The sequence below is a fragment of the Monodelphis domestica genome, chromosome 1 (assembly GCF_027887165.1).
Source record: "Monodelphis domestica isolate mMonDom1 chromosome 1, mMonDom1.pri, whole genome shotgun sequence".
NCBI classification, from domain to species: domain Eukaryota; kingdom Metazoa; phylum Chordata; class Mammalia; order Didelphimorphia; family Didelphidae; genus Monodelphis; species Monodelphis domestica.
Genome location: NC_077227.1, coordinates 54946159 through 54960671, shown reverse-complemented (window position 1 = coordinate 54960671; position 14513 = coordinate 54946159). Strand labels below are relative to the sequence as shown.

The 14513-nt window shown below is 44.5% G+C and overlaps 1 protein-coding gene across 40 annotated transcripts in view; it reads left to right on the top strand.

Annotated features, from left to right (window-relative positions):
- CAMK2G (calcium/calmodulin dependent protein kinase II gamma) overlaps positions 1–14513 on the top strand; it is a 64050-nt gene that overhangs the window by 23563 nt on the left and 25974 nt on the right. For all 40 annotated transcript variants that reach the window (XR_008916854.1, XR_008916853.1, XM_016422035.2 and 37 more), the window contains exons 4-10: positions 2629–2683; positions 4170–4235; positions 8559–8631; positions 8868–8970; positions 9386–9469; positions 10429–10523; positions 11062–11184. Coding sequence is in view for 38 of the 40 variants with exons in the window: in XM_016422035.2 (XP_016277521.1) it covers positions 2629–2683; positions 4170–4235; positions 8559–8631; positions 8868–8970; positions 9386–9469; positions 10429–10523; positions 11062–11184 (599 nt within the window). In the remaining 2 variants the exon portion in view is untranslated. The remainder of the gene's footprint in view (positions 1–2628; positions 2684–4169; positions 4236–8558; positions 8632–8867; positions 8971–9385; positions 9470–10428; positions 10524–11061; positions 11185–14513) is intronic.

Here is a 14513-nt window from a genome sequence, read left to right as displayed (position 1 = left end):
GGAATCTGCTGGACCAGTGACTTCCATAGAAGTTCTTCCTCCTGGTTTTGTACCTCTGGCCAAAAGCTTTCCTGGTTGAAATTGGGTGGTTGTGAGCAATTCCCCCTGCATTCCAGAAGACCAGGAGGAAAAAAGCCTTGTGCAGCCCAGAGCAAAGCCTGCTTTCCCCATTGAGTGAGTTCAAGGGAAGACAATAGCCTGAAGGAGAGTATCCACCCTGCCTACCTTTGGTCTGAGCGGGGAGGAGCACAGTGTACAATCAGCCAAGGGAGTTTAATGCCAAGGGCTTACTTAGATGATGTTTCCATCAGGATGATGATCAGGGCTTGGCAACTTACCCAGAAGTGGCTTTGTGGGCAAAAGATTGTAGAGGAGACCTGAAGAGAGACTAGGTTGGTTCTTGTCCCAGGAGGTATGGGGAGGTGGGGCAGGGAGTGAGAAGGGATTCTTCACTTCTCTACTTAACCTTTACTCACGGTCTATCTTTTTTTTGGACAATCCTGCCTTATTGCCTTGAGTATCAGCTGCCCAAGGACTGCTCTGCTCCCACCTTTTTTTCAAATGCCTGGGCATTTGGTACAGTTGTTCTTCACCCTGATTGTTCTGGATTTCTCCCTACTCCTCACCCACCTTCCCATAATCCTCATCCCTTAGCTCTCCCTTTCCCACTTTTTTTAAACTCTCTCCATTCATTTCTCTTGATCCCATTTGCCATTCAGGTTTTCCCTTCTGTAAGCCCACCTCCTTGGTTTTCTTCCCTAATTTTTAGCTTCTTGTTGCTTTTAACATCTCTCTCCATCCCCATAGCATTTCTCCCCTCTGCTTCTCTACTATTATTTAACAGCAAGCATTTGTTAAGGGTGTATTACGTACAAGGGCACCAGGCTTGGTTTTAGAAATCCAGCAATTAAAATATGACATTGTCTCATTCCTCAAGGAGTTTGCAAGATAACAGATGCGTGCATCCATAGCCATGATACAAGTTATAATGTAAATAGCTCCCTCTTTCTCTGTAGTTGTATCTTTGAGAATAAGAGAGATCAGAACACAGCAAGAAGGTTTGGAGGAGAGAGGGATCCTTTCTAGCTGGAGGACTTCTTGGAAGAGGTGGTAGCACCAGAACTGGGCTTTTAAAGAAGGAAGATGTCAACAAACAGAAATATGGAGGGAACTCATTCTAAAAATTGGGAGGATGCATTTACAAATGCATGGAGGTAGAAAAAGGACAGATGGAGGTTCCAGAATAGTAAACAGACCAGTTTGACTGGAGTATGGACTATAGATAAGGCTGAAGAAGTATAGTACATTTGGGGATTGTGAAGGGCCTTGAATGCCAGGCTGAGGAGTACATATTTGATTTGGTAAATGATAAGCATGTATAGAAGTTTTTTGAACAGACAGATAACTCGATCAGACATACCTGTTATGAAGATTCCTTTTGGGAGAATTGCAAAGGGGAAAGGCTAGAAGCAGAGAAATTAGTTTATTCTGATAAGCCATGGGGCCTGAGCCAGAGAAGTGAGCCATGCACAAGAATAGAAAGGAAGGAAGGGAGAGGAGAGATACTGTGGAGGCAGACTCAACAGGACTTGGCCAAAGATTGAATGTGGGAGGCGAGAGAGAGGGGAGAATTGAAGATATGACTGAGGTTTCAAGCCTAGGCGAGTGGGAGAATAGTATTGCCATGAATAGAAATAGGGAAGTTTGGAGAAAAGGAGCAGATTTGAGGGGATATGATTAGTTTCGAAAGACTGGGGGCAGCGACTTTGTGTCCCTAGTTTAGTGCTTGTCACATAGTAGTTTGTGGCTTAATAAATGCTTGTTGACTGATTGGTTGGTTGAGTTTTGGACATGGTGAATCCCAGGTGCTAGCAAGAAGATGAAAAATGTGGTCTGGGGCTCAGGAGAGGCTGAGGAGCCTCTCCAGTGGAGCTGTGGGATCAGATGAGAGATAAGATGAGGAAGCAAGAAAATAGAGGAGAAAAGAACCTTTTTTTCTTTGCATTTTTTTCTCTTTCTCTTTTTAACCCTTATCTTTCATCTTAAAATCAATACTGTGTATTGGTTCCAAAAACCATGGGTGTTAACTTGTGCAGGATCACATAACTAGGAAGTATTTAAAGTCACATTTGAACTCAAGACCTCCATACCGAGCCATCCAGCTGCCCACCTCCATACTCCCCCATCTCTTTTTTAAAAATAAATTTTATTAATATTTTTGCTTGTTCAGATTTTCTCCTTCCTCACCTAAACTAGCTCCCAGAGAGTGGTACGGACTTCCTGGTTTTCCCTCCCTTTCCTCTTCCATATCTGCCCAAATCTTTTATCTCTTGGCTCTACCTCCTGATTATCTATCTTATTCTGCGGGACCCTTTGTTGTAGTGGATCGCGAGCCTCTGTCTGTTGCCTGACTTGGAGCCCAGCATGGGTGAGCCCTGATGAGAGACAAGATCTTATTATCTACTGTCAGTCCTGTAGCACCTTTGATGCTGTGCCAGGATGGAGAGAAGAGAGTACATGGGCAAGGAGTGGGAAGCGAGGGCAAGAGTCTCACCACCAAAGAGATGAAGGGTTTTCTGAGTCTTCTTTCTTGCTAATCCTTCTCTCACTGTCTCTCCTCTTTTACAGTGCGCCTCCATGACAGTATTTCTGAAGAAGGGTTCCACTACCTCGTCTTTGACCTGTAAGTGCCCCTTTGCTGGAGAGTGACTCCAGAGGATGGGAAACAGTGGGCTCCCCAGAAGTCTTTTTTTCCCTAACAGAAAGGGGAGTGGGGGGGGGGACATAATATTGTGAATAGAGAGACCTGGCTTTGGAGTCTGGTAGTCCTGCATTCAGATGTACATACTGAATTTGTGACCCTGGACAAGTAAAGGCACTTTTAACCTTCTCAGGCAATGCTCCAAAACTATAGGTTGCAGAGAAAGTGTTGACCTACGTTGGTAGAGGGAGGTTCCTTTCTGGGTGTTCCTTACACCCACGTAATCACAGATCAAGACCAAAAAGAAATAAATAGATAAATTTAGAACACTCTTTTTGCCACCTAGGGTTTGGTTTTTTTGACCCTTTACTTCTGTCTTAGAATCGATCCTAGGTATTGGTTCTGAACCTGTAAAGGCTAGGCAAATGGGGTCAAGGGACCTGCCCAGGATCACGCAACTAGAAAGTGTCTAAAGTCAGATTTGAACTTAGGACCCCCTGTCTCCAGCCTTGACTCTCTATCTCCTGAGCCACCTAGCTACCCCTTCTCCTAGGGGTTTTTTGTTTTTATTTTTTTTTATTTTTGGTGGTTGTTATTATTTTGATTTTTTTGAGTGGTGGTAGGATTTGACCCTAAAGTCAACGAAGGAAACTGAGACCTTTGTACCTTTAATTCTCTGAGAGAGAACGGAGGCTTTGGGTACTTGCTTCTAATAAAAACTTAACTATTCAATGCCTCCAAGCAACCCTCTAGACTCAAAGTTATGTAGACAGGATACTAATTAGAATTAGTGGATGGAGTTTCTACGCAGGAGTTCTCCACACAGATGAAATCTGTGGTTGTCACCCCCTGCCAAAAATGTTGGAGGAAGCAAATTGGCCCTTATTAGTAACTTGGCTTGTGTGGTTTCTGCTGTCTCAAGACTACAGTCGTACATCTTGGGAATGCCTTCTTGGTTTTCCTGGAAGCTTTCTTCCCATTTTTTAGCTACTGTTTTACCCGACCCAGGTTGTCACTCCTCAACTTTATTATCAGGTCTTTTCCAGTGGGCTCATTTGTCTCCATCCATAGATGTTATTTGGGCGATGGGTTTGGGGCTGTCTCTTAGGGGCCCCCATTTTGTTTCCTTCTAGCCCTCCCCCTAAATGAGGTGAAAATCATAGAAATGTGGCTGAAAGGAAGATAATCAGTAATGAATAAGCATTGATTGAGGACCTATTATGTGCCAGGCACTGTGTAAGGGCTAGGTAGTTGGATCCCAAGACCCCATGAGCCTGGAACAGGGCCATCTTTAAAGGAAAAGAAGGAGAGGAGCTGGTTCCAGGAGCAGGGATGACCTCGAATGGATGGTTTGGATTTTTCTGGAGGCAGATGCTGCATTCTTTCTCCCCTGTCCTGGAACTGGGATTTTGTGATCTTACCTTCTGGCTCCTCTAACTCTCTCTTGTTACCTCTGCTTGGGTTACAGCGTTACCGGCGGGGAACTGTTTGAAGACATTGTAGCCAGAGAGTACTACAGTGAAGCAGATGCCAGGTAAGCATCAGTTAATAGAGGCAGATTTTTCCCTGCAGTTATTTAGTAAATTCCCTTCAGCTTGGAGCCTCTGGGGTTTCATTTCCATAGATTCTGCTGTAGCTATTGGCAACATGAGTGGTCCAGGGGATCTGCCTCCATGAAAAAGGCAATAAAGTTTGATTGATTTCTTAAAAAACTTTTACCTTCTATCTTAGAGTCGATACTCAGTATCAGTTGAGACAGAGGAGTAGGAAGGGCTAAGCAATTGGGATTAAGTGACTTGGCCAAGGTCACACAGCTAGCAAGTGTCTGAGGCCAGATTTGAGCCCAGAGCCTCTTGACTCTAGACCTGATGCTCTTCTACTTTTGCTTCCCAGCTGCCCCCAAGGTATGATAAAGTTTGGAGAGCTCAGGGAGGGGAGGCTGCCTCTGTACAGTGTCTAAGCTAGGTAGTGGACGTACAGGGCCAGCCTTGGAAGCAGGAGGACCTGCATTTAAGACCTGCCTCCTTCTGACACATCTTATATAATGAGTGCCCCAGATACCTTGCTGAGACTTCAAAGTTATGGAGAAGTTGCCAATCTGTCTTGGTAACCATCACTACTTTTTGTTAACAAAATCTCGGGTCTGTACCAAAAAGTGTGGGGGTGGGGGGAGACTAGAAATAGTTCTTTCTTGTGAAAGGAGTCATTGATTCTGAACTGGACCTGAATGTTTTGGGCCAGGGCAAGGATTTTGCTTAACTTTCAGCCTGCCTAAGCAGGTTTTACAAAGTTCCTCCCTCAGTTCCCCAAGAAATGCCCCCTTCTGATACCTATCCTCCAGCACATCCTCTGTGGGGCTTCCACTGCTGCAGCAGCTGCTCAGATGCTACCTACAGATGCCATTGATTTATTCACTGGGTAGTTATCTAGGGCTTGTTCCATCCAAGACACCGTGGGAGGCTTGATAATTGAACCGAGATAAGTAGGATAAGATCCATGTCTTCAAGGAGTCACCATTTGCCTAGTGGCCAAATCAACCTTCTATTCCAGGCCTGACTGTGATATTTGCTTAAGAATCTCCAGTAGCTCCCTATTACTTCTAGGAAAACTTCAGTGATATTTAAAGTCCTTCCTAGTCTAGCTCCAGGCTGCATAGTCCTCTCCACTCACTCCTTTAACTGGTTTTCTTTTTCTTCCTTGTAACATATTATTCCATCTCACAGGCTGCCTCTGCCCCTATCCCTCTTTTTTTTTTAAACCCCAATCAATACTAAATAGTATTTCCAAGGCAGAAGAATGGCAAGGGCTAGGTCATTAGGGTTAAGTGATTTGCCCAGCTCAGCTAGAAAGTGTCTGAAGTCATATTTGAACCCAGGACCTCACTAGGCCTTATACCTAGCTGCCCCCTTTCCCCTCGTGATTTCCATCTCTTAGAATCCGGAATGTTCTTCAAAGTATCTCCTGATTTTTTCTCTTCTCCCTCAAGAAAAGTAGTCAATAAATTAGTCATTAAGCATTTATTTCTTAAATCTTTGATTTTATTATTTATTTATTATTTTGCATTATTTGTTTTTATTTTATTTTTATTAATTTATTAATCTCCTACTATGTGCCCAGCCATGCTAAATACCAGAGGGATCCAAAGAGAGGCAACAGATAGTCTCGCTCTTTCAAGTAACTCACAATTTGATGATGATTAAAATTAATTTGTATCAATCTTACATCTATTGTATATATGTTCTACTCCCACACCTAGTAGAATGTAAGTTTATTGAAGGAAGGAACTGTTTCATTTTTGTCTTTGGTTTTATTCCTATGTAGTACTCAGCATAGTGGCTGCCACATAGTAGACACCATAAATGTTTTTAGAATGGATTCAAGGAGTATATTTATCTCTGAGATTTCTGATCTTGTGATGTCTTCTGACCACTTTGGTCAGCTGTCAGATCCATATCTTGGCCTCTGGAGAGAGGTCCCACCTCTCCAGGAGCTCCTTAATCAAAGGAGTTTTCCCATTCCTGGAGACAACCCTGATATCTTGGTGTGTGACTCTTTCAAAGAATCCCTCTGCAGGCTGTTTTCTGGTCTAAAATTCCCCCCTGCACCATAGATAGGCTTTGTTCAGCCTCCTTTTGGGGACTCTTAATTTCCCCTGTCCCCCAGCTTGCACTTCCAGGTTTGGTGTGAGTGAGCCCAGTCTGGGAGAAGGGAGGGAGGGTAGGTAACAAGCCCATGGCAACCCTATTCCTCCCGTGGCTCATTGGGATCTCAAAATCACTCTGGCTGCTTCTTGAAGAGATAAGGAGTTTCTTGAGGCTATTGTTGATCAATTTTAGAAGCATTTAGCCTCAAGAAAGAGTCAAGTGGGCAGATAAATTCCAGTGCCAGTGGGGATGGCCTGGGACCCAAGGGGGGTGAGAGAAGCAGGGAGGAGGAGGATAGGAGCTCTGGGAGCCTCTGGGGGAGTGCTCAGACTGGAAGGGGGAGTGTAGGGGGATGACGGTGCCAGTGGGCTTGGCCTGGCTCAGCTGGGACACTTCACACTTTTGCCATTTTTGGCCAGAAGGCTCTCTCTGCCGGCCCAGCTCTGTTCTAATTATACATTTTTGTGGAGAGAGTGGGGAGTAGCCTCCTTGTCTGGTCCTGCAGCCTGTACTGTAAGTTGTGGGGATCTGCAGAGCCCCTTGCCTCCAGTGGGAGTCCCAACATAGGTTTCTAATGGAGAAATTAGAAGTCAAGACTGCCTAGGTGAAAATACTGTTATCAGAGGCTCCCTCTCTCAGCCCAGGTGTAATTAGTCTGCTTCAGGCTTATCTTGTTTCCTCAGGCAAGATACTTTTCCCTTGCTCCCTTGCTCCCTGAGCACTCTCATGGAGGTTGGTTGGGATAAAAAAGCCTCCAATCCCTTGTTTCAGGTACCACTCGGAGTCTGTAGTGCAGGTAGAGCAGATTGGGGTGGAATGAGGAACCTTTATCCTGGGAAGAAAGCTAAAGTGCTGCACATCACTTTAGATTGAGCTGGTTTGTTGGTTCATTTGTTTGTTTTTTAAACAAAAATTGGACCAACACCTTTTCTTCCCCTGACCCTCCATTGGGCTCCATTTACACATCTCTTCTGGTGTTTTGTGTTATAGCTGATCACCTGTTATTACATGGTTCAGATTTATAGCATGTTATGGCTAGCATGTTAGTAGAGGCAGCTAAGTGACAATGTATTGGGCACTGGGCTTGGAGGCAGGAAGACCTGAGTTCAAATGTGATCTCAGATGCTTCTCAGCTGTGTGACTCTAGCCAAATCACTTCCCCCTGTTTGCTTCAGTTTCTTCATCTGTAAGATGAATTGGAGAAGAAAATAAATGGTGATCTGCTCCAGTATCTTTGCCAAGAAAACCCCAAATAGGGTCCAGATGGGTCGAACAGCACTGAACAACAACAAGGTTTCCAAAGTGCTTTCTATATCTCAGTCGCTCTTCCTAGCAACCCTATAAGAGTAGATGCTATTCTTATCCTCCTTTTACCGATAAGGGTGGTTATCCTTTACCCAGAATCCTGCAGCTTAATCAAATATTTGAGACCGAATTGGTGCCTTGGTCTTCCTGTCCATCATTTGGTGTACTATGCTACACTGCCAATAGACAATAGAATAATATTAGTTAATAATTCTTATTAACAAGGATCTTATCTTCCCTCACTGGTGTGTAAGTAGACATCATTCCCCAAAGAATCTGGCACCATGCCTGGCTTCTAGTAGGTGCTCAAGTATTTTTTTATTCACTTACACTACAGATTCTCAAGCTTTTTGGTCTCTTTTTTAAATTATTGCAGAGCGCCTCCCCCCAAAAAGAGCTTTTATTTATTTGGGTTATAACTATTGATATTTACTGTGTTGGAAATGAAAACAGCTTAGTATTATTATGAAAATAGTTTTTAATCTCCTGGACTCTGCAGTCCTGGACACTTGGAATACTGCTGATTCATTTAGTAAATATTTACAAAGGCAGAGAAGATAGACACACAGATTGTTAACGCTGAAAGGAATACTGGGGAGCTGAGGGGTGGGCTTTTTGCCAGATTTAAGCCCAATTCTATCTCCAACCTTGTTATATGCCTCCCCTCCACCCAGGCAGCCAAAGACACGTGGGGGGGGGGGGAGGGAGAAGACATTCCTACGGTCTCGGCTCTTGGGCATCCCAGAATCCTTTTGGTGGGCCCTTTGAAATGGACTACAGTCCTTTTGGAGGGTCTCCAGGGAGCAGGTCCAGAGCTTTGAATGAGGACAATGATGTGCCCACTATTGGGCCTGAGATGACTGTGGTTTAACCCTGCTTCCTTCTTTCTTTCCCATTTGCTTTCTCAGCCACTGTATTCATCAGATCCTAGAGAGCGTCAACCACATCCACCAGCATGACATCGTGCATCGTGACCTCAAGGTACTGACTCCCTGCCTACTGTTGCCGCACCTTATGGCATCTTGGCGCCACCTGGTGTCCAGCCCTGGTAGTGCTCGGACCACAGAGGAGATTGGAGACTAGGTTGCAGGATGTCTTTTGACTTTGGTTGCAGAGTTACAGTCTCCCTCTGCTCCCCCTGTAGGCCATGGGAAGAGCAGATTTAGGGGGCCCCCGAGGGCCAGAGCATTACAAATTTCTCTCTCTTCCCTCTTCAGCCTGAGAACCTTCTGCTGGCAAGTAAATGCAAGGGTGCTGCTGTCAAACTGGCTGACTTTGGACTAGCCATTGAGGTGCAGGGAGATCAACAGGCTTGGTTCGGTAAGGGGGTGACCCCTCCTTCCCAGGATGCACAGCACCCCGTCCCCTTCCACCTCTTCCTCAGCCACCTTCCTGTGGCAGAATGAAAGCTGGAAATCCAGTCTTCCTCACTTCCCTGGGGAACCCCATCTGGCCAGCTTTGTGATTCTGTCTTCCTTCCATTTTGGCCATTTTGGGGGGGGGTGGCATAGAATCTTCCTTGCCCATCTGATTCTGGGCGGTTCTCGCTGTTGGCTTTGGCTTAATGACTCCATTCAGAAGCTGAGCCTAACTCGGTTGTCTAGAAACAGAGACTGATGAAAATTCAGAAAAAGCCACAGGTCTGGGCAAGAGAAACTTGGAAAATGAGGTGCCCCCTGTATGATGGTGTGGGACACAGATCCGTGTGTTCCAGTGTCTTTTTCTCTCAATACAGGCTTTGCTGGGACGCCAGGGTATCTGTCCCCTGAAGTCTTGAGGAAAGATCCTTATGGAAAACCCGTGGACATCTGGGCCTGTGGTAAGCCCTTTATAACACACTCAGCTGTGAGTATAAAAAGCCCTAGTTCGCACAAGAAGTGGAAGGAGTGGGGGGTTGGTCCTGGGCTCTGGGGGTCCTGCAGTCACACGGCCACGTGGTAATACCTGAATGATAGAGCTCACTCAAGTGCCATGGGGACAATCCACACTCACCTTACAGCTCCCAACCAAGTGAATGTGGCAGATTCATGTACCACTTCTTTATATTGAGTTCCCTGCTCCAAAGAAGGACCAAACCAAGACCAGGGAGATTGTTCAGTTGAATAAAAATTGTATGAACACCCACTAAGTTCAAGGATAAAGGTCTGTCTGCCTGCTAGGCAGTTGACTCGGTTACTCTTCTCTTCTCCCTTCTGTAAAAGGTGAATAGAGAGTATAGCTCTAAAGTGATAATGGGGAATCCCTTTCAAATGAGATATTTGAAAATCAGTGCAGTATCTGGCACATAGTAGGGGCTTAATTTTGCATGTTCCTTCCCTCCCTTTCCTTGAGATTAAAACATACAGGTACAGAGAGAGAGAGAGAGAGAGAGAGAGAGAGAGAGAGAGAGAGAGAGAGAGAGAGAGAGAGAGAGAGATATGAAAGAGATACAGAAAGAGGGAGAGAGAAGAGAGACAGAGAGATGAAAGAAATACAGAGAGGGGGAGAGAGAAGAGAGACAGAGAGATGAAAGAGAAATAGAGAGATATGAGAGAGAAATACAGAGAGAGGGAGAGAGAAGAGAGAGAGAGATGAAAGAGAAATACAGAGAGAGAGAGAAGAGACAGAGAGAGGAGAGACAGAGACAGAGAGACATACCTCCCAATCATCCATCTCCGATCTGTTCTATTCTTTGGTTTGGCTGCCAGTTTGCTGAGTGATGATACCCCAGATTGTCTCTAACCTGTTCCTGGAGTAGGTGACTGGCCCTAGTTTGGTGTTGTGTTCTGTGTCTTGTAGGGGTGATCTTGTACATCCTCCTGGTGGGATACCCTCCCTTCTGGGATGAGGATCAACACAAACTCTATCAGCAGATCAAAGCTGGAGCATATGACGTAAGGATCTGCTGAGATGGGCCTGACTTCACCTCTTAGTGTGTGCCTAACAAAGGAAGGAAGAAGAGGACTTGGGGGCAACAAATGGGGTGTAGCTTTGATTGGGCTTTTAGGCTGATGCTGTCCTGGGTCCTTCCCTGTCCCGTGGGCTTCCCAGGACCTGTGATGGGGCATTTGGTGCCCTTTACTGCCCAAGTCAGCAACTTTTTCTATAACCCTTTTTATAGAACCTGAGAGAGAATCTCTAGAACCCTTCTGTCTTTTACTGAACAGAACCACATTACTTTTCCTCCATCCATGTTTCTTTCTTTCCTCCTCAGTCATGGAGTCTTTGATCAAGGGTGTTCCATAGACTTTAGAGCATGTGATACTTGTCTGTAAGCTTTCTGTACTGCCTCAGGGGAGGAGACCCCCCCTCCAGAGGGGATATTCAGTATAGGAAAACAGGGCACGGGAGAGGAATCTATCAACTTGGGGGGGAGGCAGGCACAGTGCTCATGTTTTCCCCATTTCTCCTGCCCTTATTCCCACTCCCTAGTTTCCATCACCAGAATGGGACACCGTGACTCCTGAAGCAAAGAACTTAATTAACCAGATGCTGACAATAAACCCTGCCAAGCGGATCACGGCCGATCAAGCACTGAAGCACCCATGGGTCTGCGTAAGTGGCCTATTGCGGGGAGAACCGACTCCTTGGCTAGACAGCAATTAGTTTGGAAAAGATCTGGGGATTTTAGTGGTCCTTGGGCTCTCAGTAGTAGCCAGGGGTTGCAGGGTATCTTGTGCTGCACTAAGATTGACAGTAGCATGCATGTGTTATGAGATGATGATTCTGCTATACCCCACATTAGTCAAAGTCAGTCTGGAGCATCATTTTAGTTGTGGTCGCCATATTTTATGAAGGAAATGATCAAATTGGGAAACATCCAGAGGAGAGCAACTAAGATGATGAGGGGCCTGCAGACTGTGCCACATGAAGACCAGCTGAAGGGACTATTTAGCCTGGAAAAGAGACTTGGAGAATAGCTGTCTTAAGAGAATTTGATGGGCCACCACGTGGAAGAGAGATTAGACTTCGTCTGCTTGGTCCCTTCGGGCGGAGGCAGGAACAGCAAAGGGGAAAGTGCAGAGAGGCAGGTTAAGACTTGGAAATTTTTCTACCAATTACAGCTATCCAGAGATAATAGATTGGCTCTCAATTAAAGGCCTTCAGGTGAAGGTGGTGGGATGATGAGTGAATAAGAATTTATTAAGGTCTTTACTATGTGCCAGACATTATGCTAAGTTTAGCTTTATTAAAGAACATGATTTCATTTGATTCTTACAACAACCCTGTGAGAGAGGTGCTGTTGTTATTCCTAGTTTATACTTGAGGAAACTGAGACAGTCAGAGATTAAGTGACTTGCCCAGGGGAACATGGCTTATAGGTGTCTGAGACTGGATTTGAATTCAAATCTTCCTGCTTCTGGGCCCCCTACTTATCTATTCTCTTCCCAGCTACACCTAAAAGTGAAAACTGGATGATTTCATGTGGAAAATCTTGTAGGAGTATCTCTTGGTCACATAAAGGTTGGAGGAGATGACTTCTGGGGTCCTTTCCAACTTTGTGATCCTATGATTGTCCAAATGGGCATTTCTTCTCTCTCTCTCTGGACTACTCTTTATTAGATGACCCATCTCCCTGTGCTTTGGTTGTATTCTTGCCCTAGAATTTATATTCAGTCTTAAAAACTCAGAGTAGTATGTGATGAGGTTGGGTCTAGCATGCCCTAATCAGAGTCGACATGGTACAGGTAATACCTCACGTATTTAGAGCTTTTCTACATGGAAACCTTATCTATTCAGAATAGATCTGAGAGCTAGCATTTCTCTCCTCACTCCCCCAAAAAGCCTGTGGATCATAAAAATAAGAAATGATGTTTATAGTCTAGTAGAAGAGGCTCTCACTTGGATCCTGTTCATTCCTACTTTGTATACAATTGCAATAAACCTAGTTATTTGGTTTCCAGACCCATAGTAGAGCATAAGTAGTAAATTACAAAAGAAAAATATGGGCTGCTATGTATGGGCAATAAAACTGGCAGCAAAACACATTTATTTAAATGCCTACTATGTGTTAGGCAGTGGAGATAGAGATGAAGATGAAACAATTATTAAGTCTCCTGGATTTTATATCCAATGTGGGGCTAGAATATTTAATTTTACAGATAAATAAATAAGAGAGATTTTGAGCAGAGAGAATGTATTTTCAACTATGGGGAAGAGGGTGAATTTCTATAGGAGTTGGTACTTGAATTGAGCCTCAAAGGAAACTAAAGATGTAATAAGGTGGGGCTGAGGAGGAAGGGCATTTGAGGAATGTAGGATAACACACACACAAAGGCAGGGAATGGGAAGCCAAGTTCAAGAAATACCAAGTAGGCCCAGTTGGACTGGAATGTAGAGTATGTGAGTAAAAGGGATTAATGTTCAGTAAAACTGGAAAGGTAGGGCTGCATGCCAAGGCATGGAGTTTGTAGTTACTCTAGGGGCAGTAAGGAGCTACTGAAGATTCTTGAGCAGAGTATTGACCTGGGCTTTAGAAAGATCATTTTGGTAACTTGGTGCAAGCTGAATTGGAGAGAAGAGGCTGTTGCTTTATTTCAGGAGATCCATGTCATGAGGGCCTGAACAATGGTAGTGGCCATGTTGAGGGAGGTTAGAGATGTTATGGTGGCGGAATCAGCCCAACTTGGCAATTGATAAGATGTAAGAACTGAGGAAAAGAAAAGAAAAGAGTGAGATGTTGACTAGAAGAATGGTGGTTCCATCATTAGGGAAGTTTCGAAGGCAGAAAGGAAGGTAGATGATGAGTTGGGCAGATGGGATGGAGTATAGAAAATGGAGTTCCATTTTGGTCATGTTACCTCTTACCTTTGTAAACCTGGACAAGGAGTTAACTTCTTGGGGCCTCAGTTTCCACATCTGTAAAATGAGAGGGTTGGACTAGATGGCCTCTTAGTCCTAGCTTTAAATCTCCAGTTGGTTTGACTAGGACCCTGAGTGTCCCAGATAGCTGTGGTTTTACTCTGCTAAGCTGTTTGGGTCCTTCAAATGGGCACATTGCACGTCTGGGACCTGTGCATCTTCCAAGAAGAACCCCCAACATTTGAGTCTTGGGAGGAAATGGAGAACCCCAGATATATGCTTGAATGTCATTAGGGTGACCCCATAGATACAAGGAAAATCTGCCACGCCTGGCTTTTTTTGGTTCCAGATTCCTGGGTGGAATTAGCTGGGGTCTTACCACTTTCTGCTGGGAATTTGAAGCTGCTCAATATCGGAGGGCCTGGAGTTCAAATCCAATTTCAGATACTTACTAATTTTGGAGCCCTAAGCAAGTCATTTAATCTCTATCTGCCTCAGTTGTAGCACTTTGAGTGGCAGACTGCTTTTTATATCTTATCTCATTTGATCCTTACAACAACCCTGAGAGGGAGGAGCCATTTGTTTATTATTATTCCTATTTTACAGATAAGGAAATTGAGGCTAAGAGAGGTTAAGAGACTTTGCCAGAGTCACATAGCTAGTTGGCATTTAAAAACAAGATTTGAGCTGTTGGGATCTTTCTATCAATTCTACTACCTAACAGCTAACAAGCCAATATGACCAGAACATGGAGAGTGAGTGAAGAAAGGAGGTATTATCAAACAAAAGTAAAAAGGTAGGCAAGAGCCATGCTGTGTCAGGCTTTAAATGCCAAGTCAAAGACTGAATTTTCTCCTAGAGGCAATATTTTTGAGTAGAGGAGTGACTAGATCAGGTCTGTGTTTTAGGAGTATAGATTTAGTAACTAAAAATCCATTGAAGATAGATTAGAGGGGGCAGATGAATTAGGTGGCTCAGTAGATAGAAAGCTAGGCCTAGAGATGGGAAGGGAAAGGTGCCTTGGTTTAAATATGGCCTTAGACTTTTCCTATGTGACCCTGGACAAGTCACTTAACCCCCAT